The 20,118-nt window shown below is 36.1% G+C and overlaps 1 protein-coding gene and 1 long non-coding RNA gene across 3 annotated transcripts in view; both read left to right on the top strand.

Annotated features, from left to right (window-relative positions):
* Positions 1–20,118, top strand: part of LOC133525151 (alpha-N-acetylgalactosaminidase) — a 126,097-nt gene that overhangs the window by 40,750 nt on the left and 65,229 nt on the right. For both annotated transcript variants that reach the window (XM_061861414.1, XM_061861415.1), the window contains exons 2-3: positions 5,980–6,231; positions 8,557–8,731. In XM_061861414.1, coding sequence (XP_061717398.1) covers positions 6,074–6,231; positions 8,557–8,731 — 333 coding nt within the window. In that variant the 5' untranslated portion in view covers positions 5,980–6,073. The remainder of the gene's footprint in view (positions 1–5,979; positions 6,232–8,556; positions 8,732–20,118) is intronic.
* Positions 13,573–13,834, top strand: LOC133525159 (uncharacterized). Its single transcript, XR_009800524.1, has 2 exons — positions 13,573–13,683; positions 13,779–13,834. It is a non-coding gene; the product is annotated as an uncharacterized LOC133525159 (long non-coding RNA).

Below are 20,118 nucleotides of genomic sequence, written 5' to 3'. Positions count from 1 at the left end.
TGTTATTAGTTTTATCGCGTTTAAAAAATCCTATAAATTCTTTTTTGTGAAGAAGAAGTTCCATTTTAATTGAAATTAAGTAATATATTTTTTTCTTTTTTTAATAGCCTATAATGTGTCCCACTGCTGTGCAAAGGTCTCCCCTGTCTTCCGCGACTCGTCACGGTTTTGTGCATACTCCCGCCAGTCGCTACGAGTCCAGATCGTCTCGCCATCTCGTTTTTGGCCTGCTGCCTCGGGTGCACCCTACAGATGTGTCCCGCCTATCAATTATAATTATACAGTCTGAAAAAAAATTATGGGCCCTGGAGGGAAATTGCCTTAAAACCTTAAATTAGCTCATTTTACTTAAAGGAAACATTCGCTGGTCTCGTCCGGAAATCGAACCGACTAAAAATCCCAAAAATATAAAATTCGCTAATTTTATTCCACTAGTCGATACAGTTAATGTTAATGTTAAAATCCCTCCACGAGACATTAGGTCTTACACTCGGCTGTCATACAAAATATCCATAAAATCGAAAATGTTGTACACAAGAATATTTTTAGATAAGCGAATTGTAAAAAAATCTTAAATGCAGTTTTGTTTTTTTTTTCAAATAAAAGAATGTTTCATTTTACTGAAAAGAGCTAGCTTAAAGTTTTAAGGTACTTTCCCTCCAGGGAACATTAATTTTTTCCACCCTGTATATTGACGTTTGAGCATCCTATTATGTAATGAACAACACTCTAACAACTATGCAAATAGATGTATAATAATCATAATATATGTAAATTATCACATACCTACCACAATCATCGTTATTGTTTCTTACATTACATATTTATGTAAGCCCATTACAATTCAATTTTCTATGCAATCCTTCATTTCAATTTTCGAATCCAGTTCAAGGCGTATGTCCGTCTCAATATACCACATTATTATGAAACCTTTTTACATTTAAAATCGAGTATAATTTGTGTACGTAATATGTCTGAGATGAACGCGTAATGACCCTCTGAATGATAGCGGAAGTTACAGAATTTTACTTTTAATAGGTTGGGTAATTTGAAATAAAATGTTACAAGTCGAAGCAAATGCGAAGTGTATACTAAACGAGCTCGAGTTTAAAATGCATAGCGATTGGGAAAAAAATACGGTTATAAAAATATTAGTGTATGTTTAACTCGTTCGCGTCCTTCCTGTAGACATCGCAAACGTAATCGCAACCTTACGGGATACATATTTTCAATACTTGAGACTCATGTAAGAAAAACGTAATATACATTTAGGTATGTACCCGGGTTGTTAACTATTATTAATATTATCATATTATCCTCAGATGGACACTTTTTTACAAAATATCTTAAGTAGCCCAGAACATAATTTTAAGCAGTAAATTTTACAGCTCAATAACAAACAGCGTTACGTCGTCATATGTTTAATATTGACAATCTAGTCAGGCGGGAAAACTTGATAACTTATTAAGCATTTCGATCAAATTTTCGTGAATCTTCCTCCTCAAATTCTTTTCCTTGGAAATTGGGTCGAAACTTGTCGAGCGTTTATTCGACTTACGGCCTGATTCGAAGAATGATTAAGACATCTTGGAAAGATCTTTAAAAGATCGATAGCTAAACGACATATCAAAATTAACGTTTATTTCGATTTCGCTGTGATCCAAATAAATTATATCTACGTTATATCTAACGTCCAAGTGCTTGCTGGCTTGCTTCTGTCAATTATACGACATTCAAACAATATCTAAATGAGGATTTACCAAAACCAGAACTTATCGTTATCGTATCTCATTCTTCGAATTGGACCGTTAGTAGTACGTGAGTGTCCCGCTTAGAATAATATTATATGTTCGAGTATCACGGGAGTTTTAATGTTAAAATATTTATAGCATTATTTACTGAGACGTACAGACCCAATGCAACCTATTGCACATGTCAATATGTCAAAAATATTACATTCAATATTTTCAGACGTCTTATATTACGTCTTGTATTATGGCTTATATTATTCCTTTAAGTTTTTTTATGGGATACCTCCATAAGTACAATACCATTAACGTCGCCGTTTTTACCACATCTGCCTGTACGAAAATGTGAGCGTGTACGAAAATTGTCTCCTATTTTTTCAAACCACGTTTTTCCGTGTTATCGTACTTAAGTCATTATACTCAGGGAATTGATATATTATACCTTAGCCATTGGACAAACCCTGAAATCCCAAGTAGGGTTACTTCTCAGGAATGCTCTGACGTTAATTTTTTTTTTAATTAGAACGAAAGATAAAAAAATATTTTTTTCGAACAATAGTTATTTGCAATAATCGACAACAAAAAGAAACACACGGTGTTAATCTTTGGCAGTGTTTTTGACAATTTGGTCGAAATATTTGATAATGATGACATTTTTCAAAAGTCAGAAGCTTATTAGTGTCATAAATAAAAAAAGATAATCAAAAAGGTCGAAGAAGGTTCCATACTATTCTTTGAGGATATTACCTTAGGAGCTGCTAACACATACAGGCTGCTCCAAAATAAAAAATGGTAATTTGTTAATTTCTTCGAAACCGCTACACCGGCTGTTATGATACTTTGTACAATGGTTCTAAATACCCTAATGCATATGTACATTTCGGCTTTGTCCAATGGCTAGGGACACACTGTATATAATGAGTGCCCATAAGCCTGGCATGATCGTGTTTTAAGTTGCTCAAGACTCTGCCCTTTTGTAGCGCTCCTATTATCCTTTAAGGTCACTTGTTTTACCTTAAAACGTCTTAAGTGACAAGGATTTCGAAATAACATAATCCTTTTTGTGTAAACAAGTAAGTCGTTATGCCTTTAAGGTCTGGTGAATGATATTTGCTGTGTGAAGCTTTGAGTTTGGTTATATAGGTTAAAAGTTGCTTAACATTATAAATATAACATAAAACAATTATTGAATCTTTATTTATAACTGTTAAGTATATTTGAAGTTTACAAAAAACCTAGTTTTGTAGAAATATACCAAATTATAATTTTATCAATGCTTTAACTAGGTACATACATTAAAACCTTTCAATATTTAATGAATGAATAAAATTAATTTATTGCAGAAAACGTTAAGCACATTTAAAACACAATAAATAAATTCACAAATTGAATCCCACAGTAAGTTCAATAAGGCTTGTATTGTGGGTACTTAGACAACGATATAAATAATAATAAACATACACATACCAAAAAATATAGTGGTGTCTTTAAACCACTATACATATATGCGAATAATTCTGTCTTACAGTTTGGCAGAAGAAAATAAAATTGTAAAATCAGGGTTTTTTTTACCAGAATAAATGTTTTTTTTTTTTTTTTTATTAAAATACGCGGGAATGATGTATGGAGGCCCTCCAGACACCAGAAAGAGGTTGGAAATGTTGAGTAAATTACTTACAATTTTTAAATGGACTGTATATGATTTAAAAAAAAGTTCGACGCCTAGATCGAAGGATATTGGTAAAATGCCTATGAATCTTAACATTACCATTTTTATATTGACCAAAAGACAGCTAAACTCAATTTTAATTTTGAGACTACCGTAAGTATTACAGATTGGCTTGCAAACATTGCATAACTACATATACAACCTATTTACATACAAACACATAATAACTAATCTCCTAATCAACAGTTACTCCAACTTTCAATGTCTTCATCAAGAAACTAGTACAATTATCCCAGCATCCTTATCTCATTATAATTGCCATGACGATCAATATAATCGCTACGACCCCTAGATGAACGATATGATAATTACCATGCCATGGCCCACGATACGTGTACATAATCTCTTTGTCTTGAGTCCGTGACCTACACGATGTTATAGGATCAATTTGCTGATGATATGGTAGTTATAAGACAATGGCTAGATGTCGGTTGTTAAGATTATTATTGTTGTGGGCCCTCCTACGTGTACACGTTCAACGCAGCTGCCCAACTTTATTGTCACGCGTGCAATAGAGTATTTAAGAGCAAGTTCGGCCTGGCCAGCCACATTAGGGCTCATGCTAGACAACGTCCATAATGTGTTTATTTAGGGTCACTGTCATCGAAAACGATGAGGAGGACTATACTATATTGTTGTGGGGAGCTAGAGATTCTGTGTTGTTGTCATGCTAGCAAGTATACTTATTTTCTTTTTTATAATAGTTATTTTAAACATGCCTACGACAGTTCTAGTAAATTATTTTTCAACACACTTGCTCAAAACGGCGTTTTTATTCCACGATTTTTGGCTCATAATCCTAGATATTAAACACGCGTGCTTTTTCAGTATATTATAACACTCGTGCTTTTTCATTATATTATACGGCTGAGTTAAGAAGGTAACTGATTGCTAATAATATGCATGTATTAGAAGTCTCACTAAAATATTGAATAAGTTTACAATAGTTTATTTATCTTTGAGTTTTTTACAATTAAAATAATACAAATTTTTCATACAATCGCTTGAGTTTTTCCTCTCGGTCGTAATCTAACTGTCAATGTCACATTTTACCAAAACCGCGGCAAAACTATCTGTCACTTGTCAAAATAAAACTAAAAGATCGTTCGAGATACCCTTAATATCTATCACATGGAAACGGAGGCTTCTTAATTTGGTTGAGTAATACATTTTTTTAACTATTAGGTTTCAAATGTTAGTTCAAAGAGGTTTTTATCACACCAAACATAATTTATAGATTGAATTACTAAAAAAAATATTTTTATTGAGTGTAATTAGGCCTTTTGTCACTCTACACTACACTTTGCTAGGTAAAGACGGCTGCAGACGTGCTGTTACAATGTAATACCAATAAGGAATACAATGACGTATAATAGGCATGGCATTGAATGGGTTCAAGCTTTGAATGGCTTAAAATATTGCATATTTATAAGACTATAATATGTAGAAATCACAGATAAACAGGCCGGTTGATATACAAATTATCTATGAAGGAAATAAGATATCCAATAACACAACAATATCTGTCTGATGCATAATTGCATATATCATACATAATTATATTCTCATATCTGGATTATTAACCTTCATCTGAGAATGATAACAGGAATTTATACATACTTAGGTTAGTATTATACATACAATATATGTCAAACCTACAAAGTTTCTTCATTTATACATAATAAATAATAAACATTGTTAAACAAAATAATTGACACGAATCGTACCTGGCTCAAAAGTCCCCATCACACTGGTAGCGTTTCCACGTTGTATGGCCAACGCGATATGTTGAGCCAGGTACGATCCGGACCGAGGGTCGCACAACTCGCACATCTGCCGACTCGCACTTGGCCGTTTTTTCTTTGACGTGCACATCAACTCAAATATGGAGTGTGGATTTAAGAGGAGAGAAATCTCTTATGATAGAATCCAGCTGTCAGCTATAAATAATAGTTCCAAATCTCTCCAGAGTAGCGCTAGAGTAGCTAAGAACCTAGGCGTTATTGACGGAGTGAAGTGTGCTGTCTATGATTTGATTTTTTTGTTCAAGTACTCTAGGTATTGTAGCGCCACCTATTTAAGGTTTTTTGATGACACTTTTTGGTACATGGAGATTTCTTTCCTTACCTCCACCTTCCATTAACTCAAATATCATATTTTGACAAATATACAATAAAAATTGTTGCCATATCATGAAATGCCATTATAACTCAGTAGGTTTTTATCATAGAGTAACTTATAATATACTTTCATATTTTGTATATAGTTCGTGTACTCCACGATGACGCGCAGATTTGCCTAATCTAACCTTTAATAAAATGGCATTACGAGATTTATACCTAACTAAATTTATGTATAACTTGAATGTGAAAAATTATAATATACCGTCCATTTAAATAGCGAACAAATACCTAAATAGTATTTACGGACAATTCCATAATTTACTCCGATATGAAACCTAAGAAAAACAACCGTTTTATAAAAACCTTCTCATTGTTCCAGATAACCTGTCATATGCCTGACGTCTCCGCGTCTCCAAATCCAACAGTGTATCAAACTATGAGTATAGATTTCACTAGATAACACTATTTTCGTGATGGCGTCAGCGGCTGTATGGACCTTTGTGTTGTGTGTGGTGGGAAGGAGTTTAGCGTTGGACAATGGTCTGGCCCTAACACCTCCGATGGGGTGGTTGGCCTGGGAGCGGTTTAGGTGTAACACTGACTGTAAGAATGATCCTGAGAATTGTATAAGGTGAGTTACCCCCCCATGTATAGTTTGGTTGAAGTGTGATCATTATACAATATTTAGTATAATGATCACACTTGCCAAGGAGTGGAATGCCCTGCCCGAGTCTATGTTTCCGCATGAGTACAATCTGGGTCTCTTCAAGGCTAGGGTAAATAGGTATCTCATAGGTAAGCGTGCTCCACCGTAGACCGCATCATCACTTACCATCAGGTGAGATCGTGGTCAAACGCCCGCCTATCTTTATATAAAAAAAAAAACTCGAGGAAGAAAAACCCAGACAAATTCAAAAAGCCTGACTTGTCGCTTTGGAAACCTTTTGCTTAGTAATCAATTGCAAGGAACATACTTATATATTTGCGCGTTTGTATTGATAATATTCGAACGAGCGAGCGAAGCGAAGTGAAGTTCTTACATTCAACTTGGAACACACGGCTGGCTAGGGGCATGTCCCGGCATTTCGATGTTTTTAAGCTGAACTATCAGAGGATAGTTTGATGGACAATAACTTAAGTAAATTTGTTCAAATTAAAATGAAATTGGGTAAACGCGTAGTTGAGGGCATTATATTTTAGTCATTAAATTATGAACAGGTTTGATCAAGCAGTTATGGAGCTAGAAGAGCCTAGAAGGCCAAAAAGCTATTTGTGAAGGGTCTTGCTATTCTGGGCATCTTATTTGTAAGAAAGTATGGTCGACTTTGGTATCAAATTAAAGTGCTCGGTTTACACATTTATAAAAATGTTTTTTTTTTTTTAATTTACGTTTTTAAAATAATTCGCAAGATAAAAACGAAATAAAATAAACGTAATGTAGGTATTTGACATTTTCAAGAAAGATTACGGCTCACCACAGATACAGTTTATTTAAATCTCTATGGTGGCTTAAATCTATCAGTTAAGGGCTCCACAGACCTTGCAATAAATCGCACGCGGTTTTAGATTATTTGCCGGCTAAGTAGATGCATTCAATTGATCTATCTTTTCGGTGAATCGCGAGTTCTTAATTCGGGGCGAACTACTAGTTTTCAACAAGTTTTTATTTTTCGCATAGTTTCATTACATGAATGATTACTGTCTAAGGAAGCGGGTCCGAGCTTGCAACAGGTCCAGATTAGCATGCGTTGGGTAATGATTACCTACGCATAATTTAGCATGCGATATGTACACGATTCGACTGATGTACGCCACGATGTGATGTATGAAACTGGAGTAAGATAGGAGAAAATAACTGGAATAAGGTGCATATTTTATTGTATTCTAAGTAAAATTCAAAGTTTATAAGCAGGGACCGAATACCGGTATTATTTTAATGAAAATGAATCGGTAGATATCGGTTTATATTTCGGTGTATTTTTGCATGATATACAGCTTATGTGATAATTCTACCCTTATGTAAATACCCATTGATAAGTATGTATATTGCAAAGGCATGGCAATATTTTGATTTATACCTAGTTATGCCTATTGATAACGAGACTTGTCTTTTAGGGTGTGTCCAGATCTGGTAACGCGCCATTCTCGATCTCGAACTCGAGTCGTAGTTGGCGATAATTTCACAAATATTTGATGAATAGCGTGCTTCCGACAGACTTTTCGCCAGATCTAAGTTTATTTATTTAATTATTATTATTCTATTAAAGACAACAAATGATCCAATCAGTGTTAATTGATCGCAGCCTACGTTAGGACTTAATAACAAACATAGATTTTGTCCTTTGACAAAGTTTCCACAACAAAGGACAATCAAGCTTATTAGCTATCATATTTACTGCTCCCACGTACCCTGGTTAAAGGCGAGGTCTTTTTCTTGCGCCAGATAGCGTCGAAGCTATCTGTCCGGACTGTCCCCGTCTCAGCAAACATAGTCGACGCGCTGCAGTATCGTGGAAGCCGTAGTAGCACCCTAAATGCGTTATTTGTATACGCAGAGCGTTGTAAGCCCGCTGCGTGTAATTGACCAAATGACTAGACGAGTACTGTGATGTGCAGTATGCCTTAAATAAGGTTATTTTGATAAAATTTGTACAGCGTGCAAATCTGCGGGTTATCTCCACTAGTTACCTCCAATTTGGTTTGGTGGTAACTATTGGGATTTTTTTCCCAGTAGGTACCAGAGGTAAAAGGTGGGAAAAAATTCCCAGTAGTTACCACTGGTAACAACTTGGTGGTAACTAGTGGGAATAACCCAATTCTGCAGGCTAGCATGTTCGCACGGACTGACACCGCTCTCGCTCCCTCTCCATATCGGCATCATCGTCATCTGTCAGCAAATGTCCTAAGCAAATGCACCTTTAAATGCCAAAAACCTCAGACGATTCCTTATTTCCAGTGACCGCCTCTTCCGAACAATGACGGACATCCTCGTATCGGAGGGCTACGCGGCGGCCGGATACGAGTACATCAACGTCGACGACTGCTGGCCAGAGAGGGAACGTGACCCTCGCGGCAGGCTGGTCCCGGACCGGGAACGATTCCCGTACGGCATGAAGAGCCTCTCTGACTATGTAAGTACTTTAGTTATAAACTTGAATTTTCACGATTTTCACACATTATTATTTACTTCAACGGAACTTCGCGTATATAGACGTTCAATTTGTAGCTGGCCCCGAACGGCTAATCCTTGGTCTATTGTTAAGTAATACCGCACGTGCCACTACCTGCATGAAAAGGGTCGTATAATTCTAATAGGCACCTGAGCGCGGGCTAGTCCAGCAACGCTCAAAAAAACAGTGTAGGTACGCTCTCCGTTAATGCGCCTTTGTTACGCAACCCGAGGATCCATTTTAGACTGATTCCCTACAGTTCGACTCGCCGGCCACACAAGAAATCGCAAATAATTTTTCCATTTGTTCATTTTGAATCTTATTGCAATTTCCATGGGAGTTGTAATTCAATAACCGATTAAAGTGACCGGACCTTTTTTTATGCAGGTAGTAGCACGTGCGGCTTTACTTAACAATAGACAAAGGATTAGCCGCTCGGAGCCAGCTACAAATCTAACGACTATAGGTACTTAATTAAGCTCTATAATTACTTCTGACGTTCATTGGCATTGTCTCCGTCCCGGAGAAACACTGGCTAAAGTTGACATCAACATCTAGCTGTGCGTGTTTACAGAACTACTGCCCGTCGGGTGTTGTAGGACGCTCGCATTTATCATTTGTCACCATGCCTGTCACGTTCTAACAAGTATGTAAGTGCGAAAGTGACAGGCATAGTGACAAGTAATAAAAATGCAACCGTGCTACTACAGCCGGTCTTGTTTATTATAATCAACTACGGTGACAACATCTTCAACATTTGATGACTGTCGCGGGTCGCGGTTACCTACATAAATATAATATAATACTACTGGCCTTAGCGTCTATTTCAGACGATCTATAGTGCAATGTCCGCAAAACATCTTTTTTGGTGACTGAAAAGACCGATGCGAGAGCGGCATACTTTGCCACAGAGCTGGCAAGGGAAGTTCGCGACGGACTGTGACGTTTCGCTACGGTGCCTTTTTTCCCTTTTGTCTGCCAGTGCCGCAAACCAGGCCTCGTCGCAGAACTTGCGACCATCTCCAACGCACTTGCGCCACTCCGTTCGCTTCTCCCAGTTTCGGTGGTCGATCTTTAAAGCTTAAATATAATATAGTACCTGGGCGACCGAGCTTTGCTCGGTTATAACTATTTATTGTAATATGGTGGTGATAATCTTAACGATTTTTTTTTACTAAATTAAACTTTTTTTAAACAATAAAAATTAAAAAAAAAATATATAAACTTGAACATATTATTAAAAAAAAAGTTAGTCACCGGGCGAGCTTCGAACCCGTAACACTCGTTTCTAGCCGTCCGCGTCTTAACCCGCTGGACCAGACGGACAGTGGCCGGCAACACGAAATTAGCGACCATATTCTGCGTCGAAAGAAAAACGCATGAAAACTCGAAAACACGCGTTTTCCCAAACATAAGACTAATCTAGATAGATTGTATACCCCCAAAAACCCCCATATACCAAATTTCAGCGATATCGTTAGAGCCGTTTCCGAGATCACAGAAATATATATACAAGAATTGCTCGTTTAAAGGTATAATATAATACACGTCACACATTAAAGATAAAAAAGATATGGGCGTTTTACCCTGCCCAGCACAGCGGTAACCAAATCCTAATGGAAAAAAAATACAACTTACACAATAAACGTGTACAGTTATGGGAGAATAATTTATTTTTTTATTTATTTATAGAGAAAACACAAACAGTCACATACGCAACTGGATTTGTAGTACAATGTAGTGTACTTAAGAATCAAAATGAAGTCATGAGCCATACTTAAATTCTAATTACCAGTCTTCAGAGCAAAATCAGTATCTACATACACACGAACTCTTAAGTTTAATGAAATAGAAGAGAAAAAAAAAAGTAAGGGTAAGTAGAAGATTGGTAAATTGGTTTAACATTCATATCTGTTTTATTATTATCGAATAACTACGAACCCGATGGTCCCGGGTTCAAATCCTGGTAAGGGCATTTATTCGTGTGATGAACATGGATATTTGTTCCTGAGTCATGGGTGTTTTCTATGTATTTAAGTATTTATAAATATTTATATATTATATATACCGTTGTCTAAGTACCCTCAACACAAGCCTTATTGAGCTTACTGTGGGACTTAGTCAATTTGTGTAATAATGTCCTATAATATTTATTTATTTATTATTTATTTATAATAACTTAATATTATGTTGACAAAGATTTAACACCTCACTTTGATACTCTAAAATAAACGTGACAAAATATTGCCAAAATTGAATTAGCGAAAAGGTCAAGAGGGGACATCTACATCGTAAAGTTGAGAGGTAATCAAATGCAAAAATCTCGTTTTTCCACAAAGTAAGAGACGCGTAATACAACAAGATTCAATCGTGCGTTAACATCATAGGCGAGAAAATAGTAAGACGTTTATAGGTGTAAAAAATCTTCGAGTACCTAACCCCGGCTTCCGACACGGCTCGCTCAGCGGGCAGTGATTCTATTGGTACTGCCCGCTGAGCGAGGAAACAAAAAAAAAAAAAAAAATTTAATCTGTTTATTTCATATCAAAAAAACATGCATTTTTCTAACTTAACTACTAATCTTAAATTAAAAAGATTTTTTGAGTTAAGGAGTCTAGGCGTATAGAATTAATTATACAGTACACTTCATCTTTGTATACATTTTCATTATTTTCGCATTTTAAGCATGTGTTTCTTTATCATAGATCTAACTTGCCCACATGTTCGACCTTCTAATGAGCTTACTAATTCATATGGAAATCTATTCAATATACGCGGTACAATGCATTTCCATACTCTTCGACCATATTCATTGTTTGTTTTTCGGACCTCAAACGTTGAAATGAACGGCCCGATTCGAAGAATGAGATAAGATAACCATAAGTTCTGGTTTAGATAAGCTCTCATTTAGATATCGTTTGTATGTCGTATAATTGACAGATGCATCTCGATTCGGGCAACCAATGTCACTTTGAAGTTAGAAATAACGTAGATAGATCTTATTGGGATCACAGCGGAATTGAAATAAACGTCAATTTTGACATGTCGTTTAGTTATCGATTAAGGAATAGAATCTCCATATACCAAAGTGTCCGACAAAAAACCATAAATAGGTGGCGCTACAATACATAGAATACTTGAAAAAAAAATCTAGTATTGACAGCGCACTTCACACCGTCAATAACACCTAGGTTCTTAGTTCTTTAGCGCTACTGTGGAGAGATTTGGAACTATTATTTATAGCTGACAGCTGGACACTTTTGCAACAATTCTGCCTATGGAGATTCTATTCCTTGCCTCTACCTTCCATATTATCGATCTTAAACGTGTCTTAATCATTCTTCGAATCGGGCCGGAAGCGATTCTATTGGTTCATGGTTCAAACACATCCCTCGCTACGCAATTACGTATCCTCGCACATTTTTCGCGGAAACGCATCATAACTTGTCTTATAATTCCTTTGTCTCTGGTTGACAAGTGGACTTGTAAAGGTATTATCGTCACTCTGGTTGGAATGCTTATGTTAATGATGTAACCATTTCTATGCTCAAGTGGTATTGTTGGCGGTTTACAATACACGTCGGCAGATATGATACATATCTTTACACGGTTAAGAATTACATTGTGACATAGTCTTATATGCCTTTTCACTTATTGTTTATAGTGTTTTAAAAAGAAAGAAGATGGAATATTATAGCTAGCTTTATTTCGAACTCTTAGTTTTAAATTATGAATGTAAGTTTGACAACCGGTCTGGCCTAGTGGGTAGTGACCCTGCCTATGAAGCCGATGGTCCTGGGTTCAAATCCTGGTAAGAGCATTTATTCGTGTGATGAGCACAGACATTTGTTCCTGAGTCATAGGTATTTTCTCTATGTATTTAAGTATTTATAAATATTTATATATTATATATATCGTTGTCTAAGTACCCACAACACAAGCCTTCTTGAGCTTACTGTGGGGCTTAGTCAATTTGTGTAATAATGTCCTATAATATTTATTTATTATTTATTTAAGTATGAAGCGTTTTTATAGATTACGGAACCCTTCCTGTGCGAGCCCGACTCGCACTAGGCCGGTTTTATTGTAATGCTGTTATACTGTGTATCTTTAGGTATTTAAATAAAAGTAAACAAAATCTACCCTCTAATGACTCCTATTAAGCCAGTTGAGGGTAGATGATAAAATTACATGATCAAATAATGTAGGTTACAGTCAGGTCGTTCAGTGGCAGATCCAGGCAGTTTTGTATTTGGTTGATTAACCCATAAATGTTATAACTACCCGATCAACATAAATTGTCTTTTTACTTTTATTTAAATACCTAAAGTTACAAAGTGTAAGTAGAAATTCAAATACTGTAGGAAATCGAATCAAACGCCGTAACCCAGTACCCAAGTGGGTATAATGGGCGCCAATGGTTTAAGATTCATAAGAGGTTTAACTACAAATACAGTAGAAAATCGAATCAAACGCCCTAACCGAGTACCCAAGTGGGTACAATGGGCGCCAATGGTTTAAGATTCATAAGAGGTCTAACTACAAATACAGTAGAAAATCGAATCAAACGCCCTAACCCAGTACCCAAGTGGATACAATGGGCGCCAATGGGTTAAGATTCATAAGAGGTCTAACTACAAAAACAGTAGAAAATCGAATCAAACGCCCTAACCCAGTACCCAAGTGGGTACAATGGGCGCCAATGGGTTAAGATTCATAAGAGGTCTAACTACAAATACAGTAGAAAATCTAATCAAACGCCCTAACCCAGTACCCAAGTGGGTACAATGGGCGCCAATGGGATAAGATTCATAAGAGGTCTAACTACAAAAACAGTAGAAAATCGAATCAAACGCCCTAACCCAGTACCCAAGTGGGTACAATGGGCGCCAATGGGATAAGATTCATAAGAGGTCTAACTACAAAAACAGTAGAAAATCGAATCAAACGCCCTAACCCAGTACCCAAGTGGGTACAATGGGCGCCAATGGGTTAAGATTCATAAGAGGTCTAACTTAGGTAAATGGGTAAATGGCTAAAGTAGTGTTATCTACTTTAGCCATTCTTTCTTTCTTTTCTTTCTTTCTTTCTTTATTTGCTATTATAAGATACAAGTACAAGTATCATGCAAAATTGTAAACAATAAAATTTAATTATAAAAAGTAACCCACGAATATGGCTCCTTAAATAGATCTTTCACTAAATGCACTCTCTGATACGCCATTACACCCAGTTACATCAAAATTTGGTCATAATTCTAGCTTCTTCAGCGAATCGATGAATTGCTTACTTACCGATTAAAGGCAATCTATACGTAATTCCTTCACGCACATCACTTACTTAATTAGACAAGGTCGTAACTGACTGCTATTTTCATATAATTTAGGCCTTTGTGTGAGTAAAGTTGGGGGTGTAGTCAATGAACGAGCTGTGGATTCTTGGAACGATGAAAGGGAAATTAAGAATGTTCGGAAAAAGTTTGAGATTAATGGGAGAAGTGAAATTGTAACATTAACTGGAAACGAGATTTATCTATGTTTGTTTTTATCGTGAGTCGGTTTAGACTGAGTTGTTGTGTACACCGTGTTTTTTTATTGAATTCCGTTAACTTTGGGGTATTTGTAAGTACGTTTAAGGAAAACATGGCATAGTTAATTTTAAAAAAATATTGATATAAAAAGCAAGTAATTGTTGTATATAGCGTTGTTGTAATACGGGCATTATACATTAAACTCAATCAAAAAATTTAAAACTGACATACCAATGTCATTTCGAACATTGATCATCCGAGATCGTACTTATGTTTAGTATCAAATGTATTAACTCGTACTAAACATTAATCAATATTATAAACAGGCCCTAAGGCAAGTGTACACGCTCGTAAGGACTTTACCAGATACAAAAAAAAATATCTTCGATATGGAGTTAATTAGAATTTAAGCTCAGGAATGCACCCTTGAAATTAACGGAAATCAAAAAACAACGGTGTATACGGTATTTGATCGATGGACTGAATTCATTGTACTCTGTAATGAGCAATGAATCGAAATCCTATTCAACCTATTGCATGTAAGTTGTTGAACCGTTTCGTAGCTGGGGAGACGGCGTTGATGAATGTGTAATTACTCGAGCGTCGTAGCCTATTGTAATTATTAGGAATTAATAGGATATATTACTAGGAATTAAAATAGATACAAGTTTAAACTGGAAATCACATATTCAAAATATAAAATCAAAGTTATCGAGCTTTATATATGCGTTAAGTGTGCTAAAGGTCAACACTGACTTGGAAACCGCTCTGTCAGCATATTTTGCGTTTGCGCACGCAAGGCTCCAGTACGGTGTGATTCTGTGGGGGGCCAGCACTGATGTCCACCAACTATTCCTGTTGCAGAAGAAATGTATTCGCATACTTACCAACACGCATATACCAGATAGTTGTCGACCGCACTTCGCTGCATTAAATATTCTCACGTTGCCCTCCATATATATATTGGAAGCGGCACTCTTTGTTAGGAATAATTCACATCTTTTCACAAAAAAAGTAGTTAACTCGCAAAGAAGGAAAAATGATAAAATTGAAATACAACTACCCCCAACAAAATTAGAAATGTTTAAAAAAGGCCCTTACTACCGATGCATTCTTATCGCAAACAAACTACCCGAAAAAATAATAAACGAAATGGATGACAACGTGTTCAAAATGGAACTAAAAAATTTGCTCCTCAAAAAATGTTATTATTCCATAGACGAGTACCTGAATGATGAATCTTTGCCCAAATAAAATTATGTATAATAATAATAAATTATATTAAATATGTTTTTAATATAGTTAATGATAATTTGAATTTAATATAAATAATACTAATTTATTAATGTTAATGTTTCTGTGGGAGAGTATTTACAAAATAAATAAATATAAATAAATTAATGGCAACTATTAAGTTAAAATAATAATAAAATATCAAATGTTATTTTTTAATTTTATGCCTTGAACATAAGTATTTTAATTTTATGTACATATGTGCATGCACCTCCTAGTTTTAGTGTAGTTTAAGATATACTTGCTGTGCCCTAACAGGGTTCATGTGTGAACTTGCCCTAATGTAATACCTGTTATGTACCACATGATTAATATGCAATAAATAATAATAATAAATAATAAATAATCGAAAGCTTGGATGATAAGCAAAAAAGGCTATATAAAGTTTTATTTTTCAGCGAGCAGGATAGCGTCTACAGATTTTGATAATTACGGGGGGTTGGTGGAGGGTTAATTTTTTTTGTATATTTTGGATTTGATCGTTTTGGTCCCAGTTAATGCTATAATTTTTCTGCTAACGATTTGTACGCATTTCCTTAATCTGACGATCACAAGTTCGATGCTCTATTTTCACATTGTAGCCGTCAGATTTAGGAAATGCGATTAAATAATTGTCAGATCTAACAATAGCACAATTATAGCATTAATTTGGACTAAAATGACCAAATCCACAATCTGCTTCACGATTTATTAAATCTCCCACCACCAACGGCTCAATATAGACGGCTAAAGGTGATTAAAGTAGACTACACGGGATAGCAAAATATCACTCATATCTTATTCTGACACTCTCGAGTAACTACAAAAATCCCCTCCTGTGCTCCCCAACCATAAATCTAATACCCTTCAAGTTTATTAAACTTTTTACTCGTCAATGTTATACTAATTCTTCAACCATCCATTAGAGCACGTCGTTAACTATTGCAGCTAATTGATTTCACATTGATATAGTCTTCATTATCATAATAATTTAACATCCAGATTAATGAATGGCTCAAATTAACTATCTACATAACTAACAAAGGACACCTCATTAACAACTTACAAAAACCCCGATTAATTGTAGATTGAATAACACCATTAAATTCGCCATTGAGCGAATGAATAAAAGTGAATGAATGGTAACTTTACATTCGTTCGATGTTCCCACGACTCTTAAGTTGCTTTATACGGATCAATGTTTTAAATCTGTTGCATAAGTATCGTTAGGGAGAAGTATATAGCTGTGCAAAAAGAGTTATGGATTATATGACGTCTGTACAACCTAGATTTTTAATGCTACATTGTATAGATTACTGCAAGACTAGCTTCTGCCGCAACACATAGAAGAATGATGACATCTGTGATAAAAAAGGATTGTTCTAAAGCGTCCCGCTGATTACCAGTTCGTCGGACGATATCTGTTTTATCTCTCTGTTGCACTTGTAAATTTGTACATAAGTGTGACATGGAGGCAACACGTTGAACGTGGTACGCACCGTACTCGGTAGCTGACAATTGCGAATAACTGACAGGCCGATATCGTCCGGCGAACTGGTAATCAGTGGGCCCCGGCCTTTTAATTTAAACGGGACAGTTGTAAGTAATAGCTAAAATGTGTATGTCCCTATAATACCCCAATGACGTGTACCCATATGACAACTCAATTTCAAGCAAAATTTATGAATTGAATTGACTCAAACTATCTACAAACGAAATTACTGGTACTTCAGTGGTTTAAGCGTGAAGAGGTAACAAATAACACTTAAAGACAAGAGAGGAAAGAGGTTAATATGTCTCAGAGCTACCTGCGAAGTTAAAAAAAAATTAAAACCACTTATTTATGTATCGATATATCTAATGCTCACACATAGTTCCTAAAATCCATAAGACCAGAGGGCATACCGCGAACCACGTTCGACGTGTTGCCTCTCTGTCGCACTTCTAAATTCGTGCGTAGGTAAGTGTGATAGGGAGGCAACACGTCGAACGTGGTTCGCGGTAGGCCCTCTGGGCTATAACCGCGAAAATCGAAGTTCGTCAATTGCGGGCATTTTTCTCTGGCACTGTAATTAGAAAGATCCCCGCAATTTGCGAATCTCGATTTTCGCGGTAGGTCCCCAGACTGTAAGACGTGCAAAAAATATGATAGGTACCTACGGTCATAGACCTTAATTTAGGGAACAAGCTAATTTGGTTGTCAATATTAACGGTATGAAATGTCCAATGTAAAGTAAATCCTACGTGGCTCAACAATTAAAGTTCGTGGCTGTACGGTCACGTCTGAAAATATCGATACCAAAAAAGTGCCAAAATACACGACTTTATTATCCATATATTAAGGTACTGTATACATATTTTTGGCACATTTTTCGTACCGATATTTTCAGACGTGATTGTAACTACCTACGTTTTTGTCGCTATGTATTCCTTCCTTATGATCAGACAGAAAAACTTCACTTCTGTGGCAAAATAAAATGATTGACAAAATCAAATATTGACATGTCTAATATCGATGTTACCTCAGCGTTATAGATATTTTTACGAGTACAAGTTTTTTTTTTATATTTAACTTGCCCTGCCGCGGTATTATGTTTCCATTTTTATCACTTGTCACTGTGCCCGTCACTTTCGCGCTTACATATTTGTTAGAACGTGACAGGTATGGTGACAAATGATAAAGAGCCGACCATCTTAGCCCTACTGATAGTATGTATGGGACAAATCTTGCAAGTTAAATTTGACCCACTTCCCGGTTTCCGATGAAGCTTAAAATTTGCATACATATGTAAGTCGGGTGACAATGCAATATTATGGTACCATCAAGCTGATCTGATGATGGAGACAGAAGGTAGCCATAGGAACTCTGTGATAAAACAACGCAGCCTAATTGTGTTTGGGGTTTTTAGAATTGTCTCGATGAGTATTAGTTGCCTGTGGAAAAAAGTACAGTCAGCGATAAAAGCTTGTACCAAAAATTTCATTTTTGCCAAAAACTTATTCTTAACATTGTATAAAAAGATAGCTACCGCGAAATGCACAACACGTTCGATATGTTGTTTGACACATTGGTTTTCTTATTTTTTGACATGGTATTCTACAGTTTACGTTTTTATTTTTGAAGACTTAATATATGTAATAAAGGAATTATGGTCGGATTTGTAATAGATTTGCATTATTGAAATTTCCCGGTAAATTACAACAAGTAGAATTTACATCTTTAAATTATTAATCTATGACTGACTTAACGATATTTGTCGATGTTTAATTTTCTCAAGCACTCGTTTCTGCCACAAATTTTTTATGTCTGCTTATGATTTAATTTGTCAAATTATAATATAAAATATATTTCAAAAATGTCTGCATTCTCTAAGTACTTAAATAATAGCTATGGTGAAGCCAGCCCGTGTGATAGTTGCGTTTCGTTCGCCACGGGTAATGAACGATATGCATGTTGGCTACGCGGGCAGATCAGGGGCCCTACCGCGAAAACCGAAATTCGCAAATTGCGGGTATCTTTCTCCTTTACTCTTACTAAGACGTAATTAGAGTGACAGAGGCAAATGCCCGCAATTGACGAACTTCGATTTTCCCGGTAGGAGCCCAGGCCGCGTAGCCAACGTTACAATCGTTAACGCTCCGTAGCGTAGCGTAGTCATCTCTCTCTATCACTCTTCTCTATTAGTGCGACTGTGACAGTTGCGTTTCGTTCGCCACGGGAGCGTGAACGATATGCACGTTGATGGCTACGCGGGCAGAAAATCGTTAAGAAACAGGCAAATATAATAGGCATTTTTTAATATTTGACACCAGGTCAACGCCCATACAGACAGTTTACCTATTTTATTCCATATTTGGTGAAATTATCATAGAAATTTCAATCTTAATGTCATTGATATACGTTATAATTTCGTCTGGGTTTCGAACAAGTTTGTTCAGTAAAACTTTACACTTGATGTGACTTTGCGATTAAATTTTATCACTGCCGGTTTTTTAGAAATTAGATAGGAATTTGCTAATTCTCATAAATATGAATTTTTATGGGAACAGGATTAGCGAAATACTAATGGATGTGATAAAAATAGTCCTGTTGATAACTCGTTTGAAGATGACATAATAAATAGATATGTTGTGTCATCATGAATAAATCAGTTGGATTTTTGGATTTATTTAAAATAAAGAATTTGTTAGTTATGGACCCGAACCCGAGTATTTCACTAACCTACGTCCAGAGTACGCTTTGTGTGGTAGGGCACAGCACAGCGGATCAAAGTATAAAAATGTCTACAATCATAGACCCGGGTATGTCCTTAAACTACGTCCACAAGAGAGATATGGGCATTGTGAATGTCATCTCGCTTTGTGTGGTAGGGCACAGCACAGCGGATGCCATTCCAGATCTAGAGCAGAGCCCAACTGGGGAAGAACCTCCACCTTACAGAAAACCGCAGCCGAATAATACTTGACCCTACTCATAGTGGTGCGTTCCTGCTGGTGAGTGAGGTTACCAGTGCTCAACGGTGCGGAGTGTTAGGGTCGGCAAAGC

The sequence above is a fragment of the Cydia pomonella genome, chromosome 14, assembly GCF_033807575.1.
Source record: "Cydia pomonella isolate Wapato2018A chromosome 14, ilCydPomo1, whole genome shotgun sequence".
NCBI lineage: Eukaryota > Metazoa > Arthropoda > Insecta > Lepidoptera > Tortricidae > Cydia > Cydia pomonella.
The sequence above is the reverse complement of the archived record's forward strand: the minus strand, read 5'-3'. Positions and strand labels throughout refer to the sequence as shown.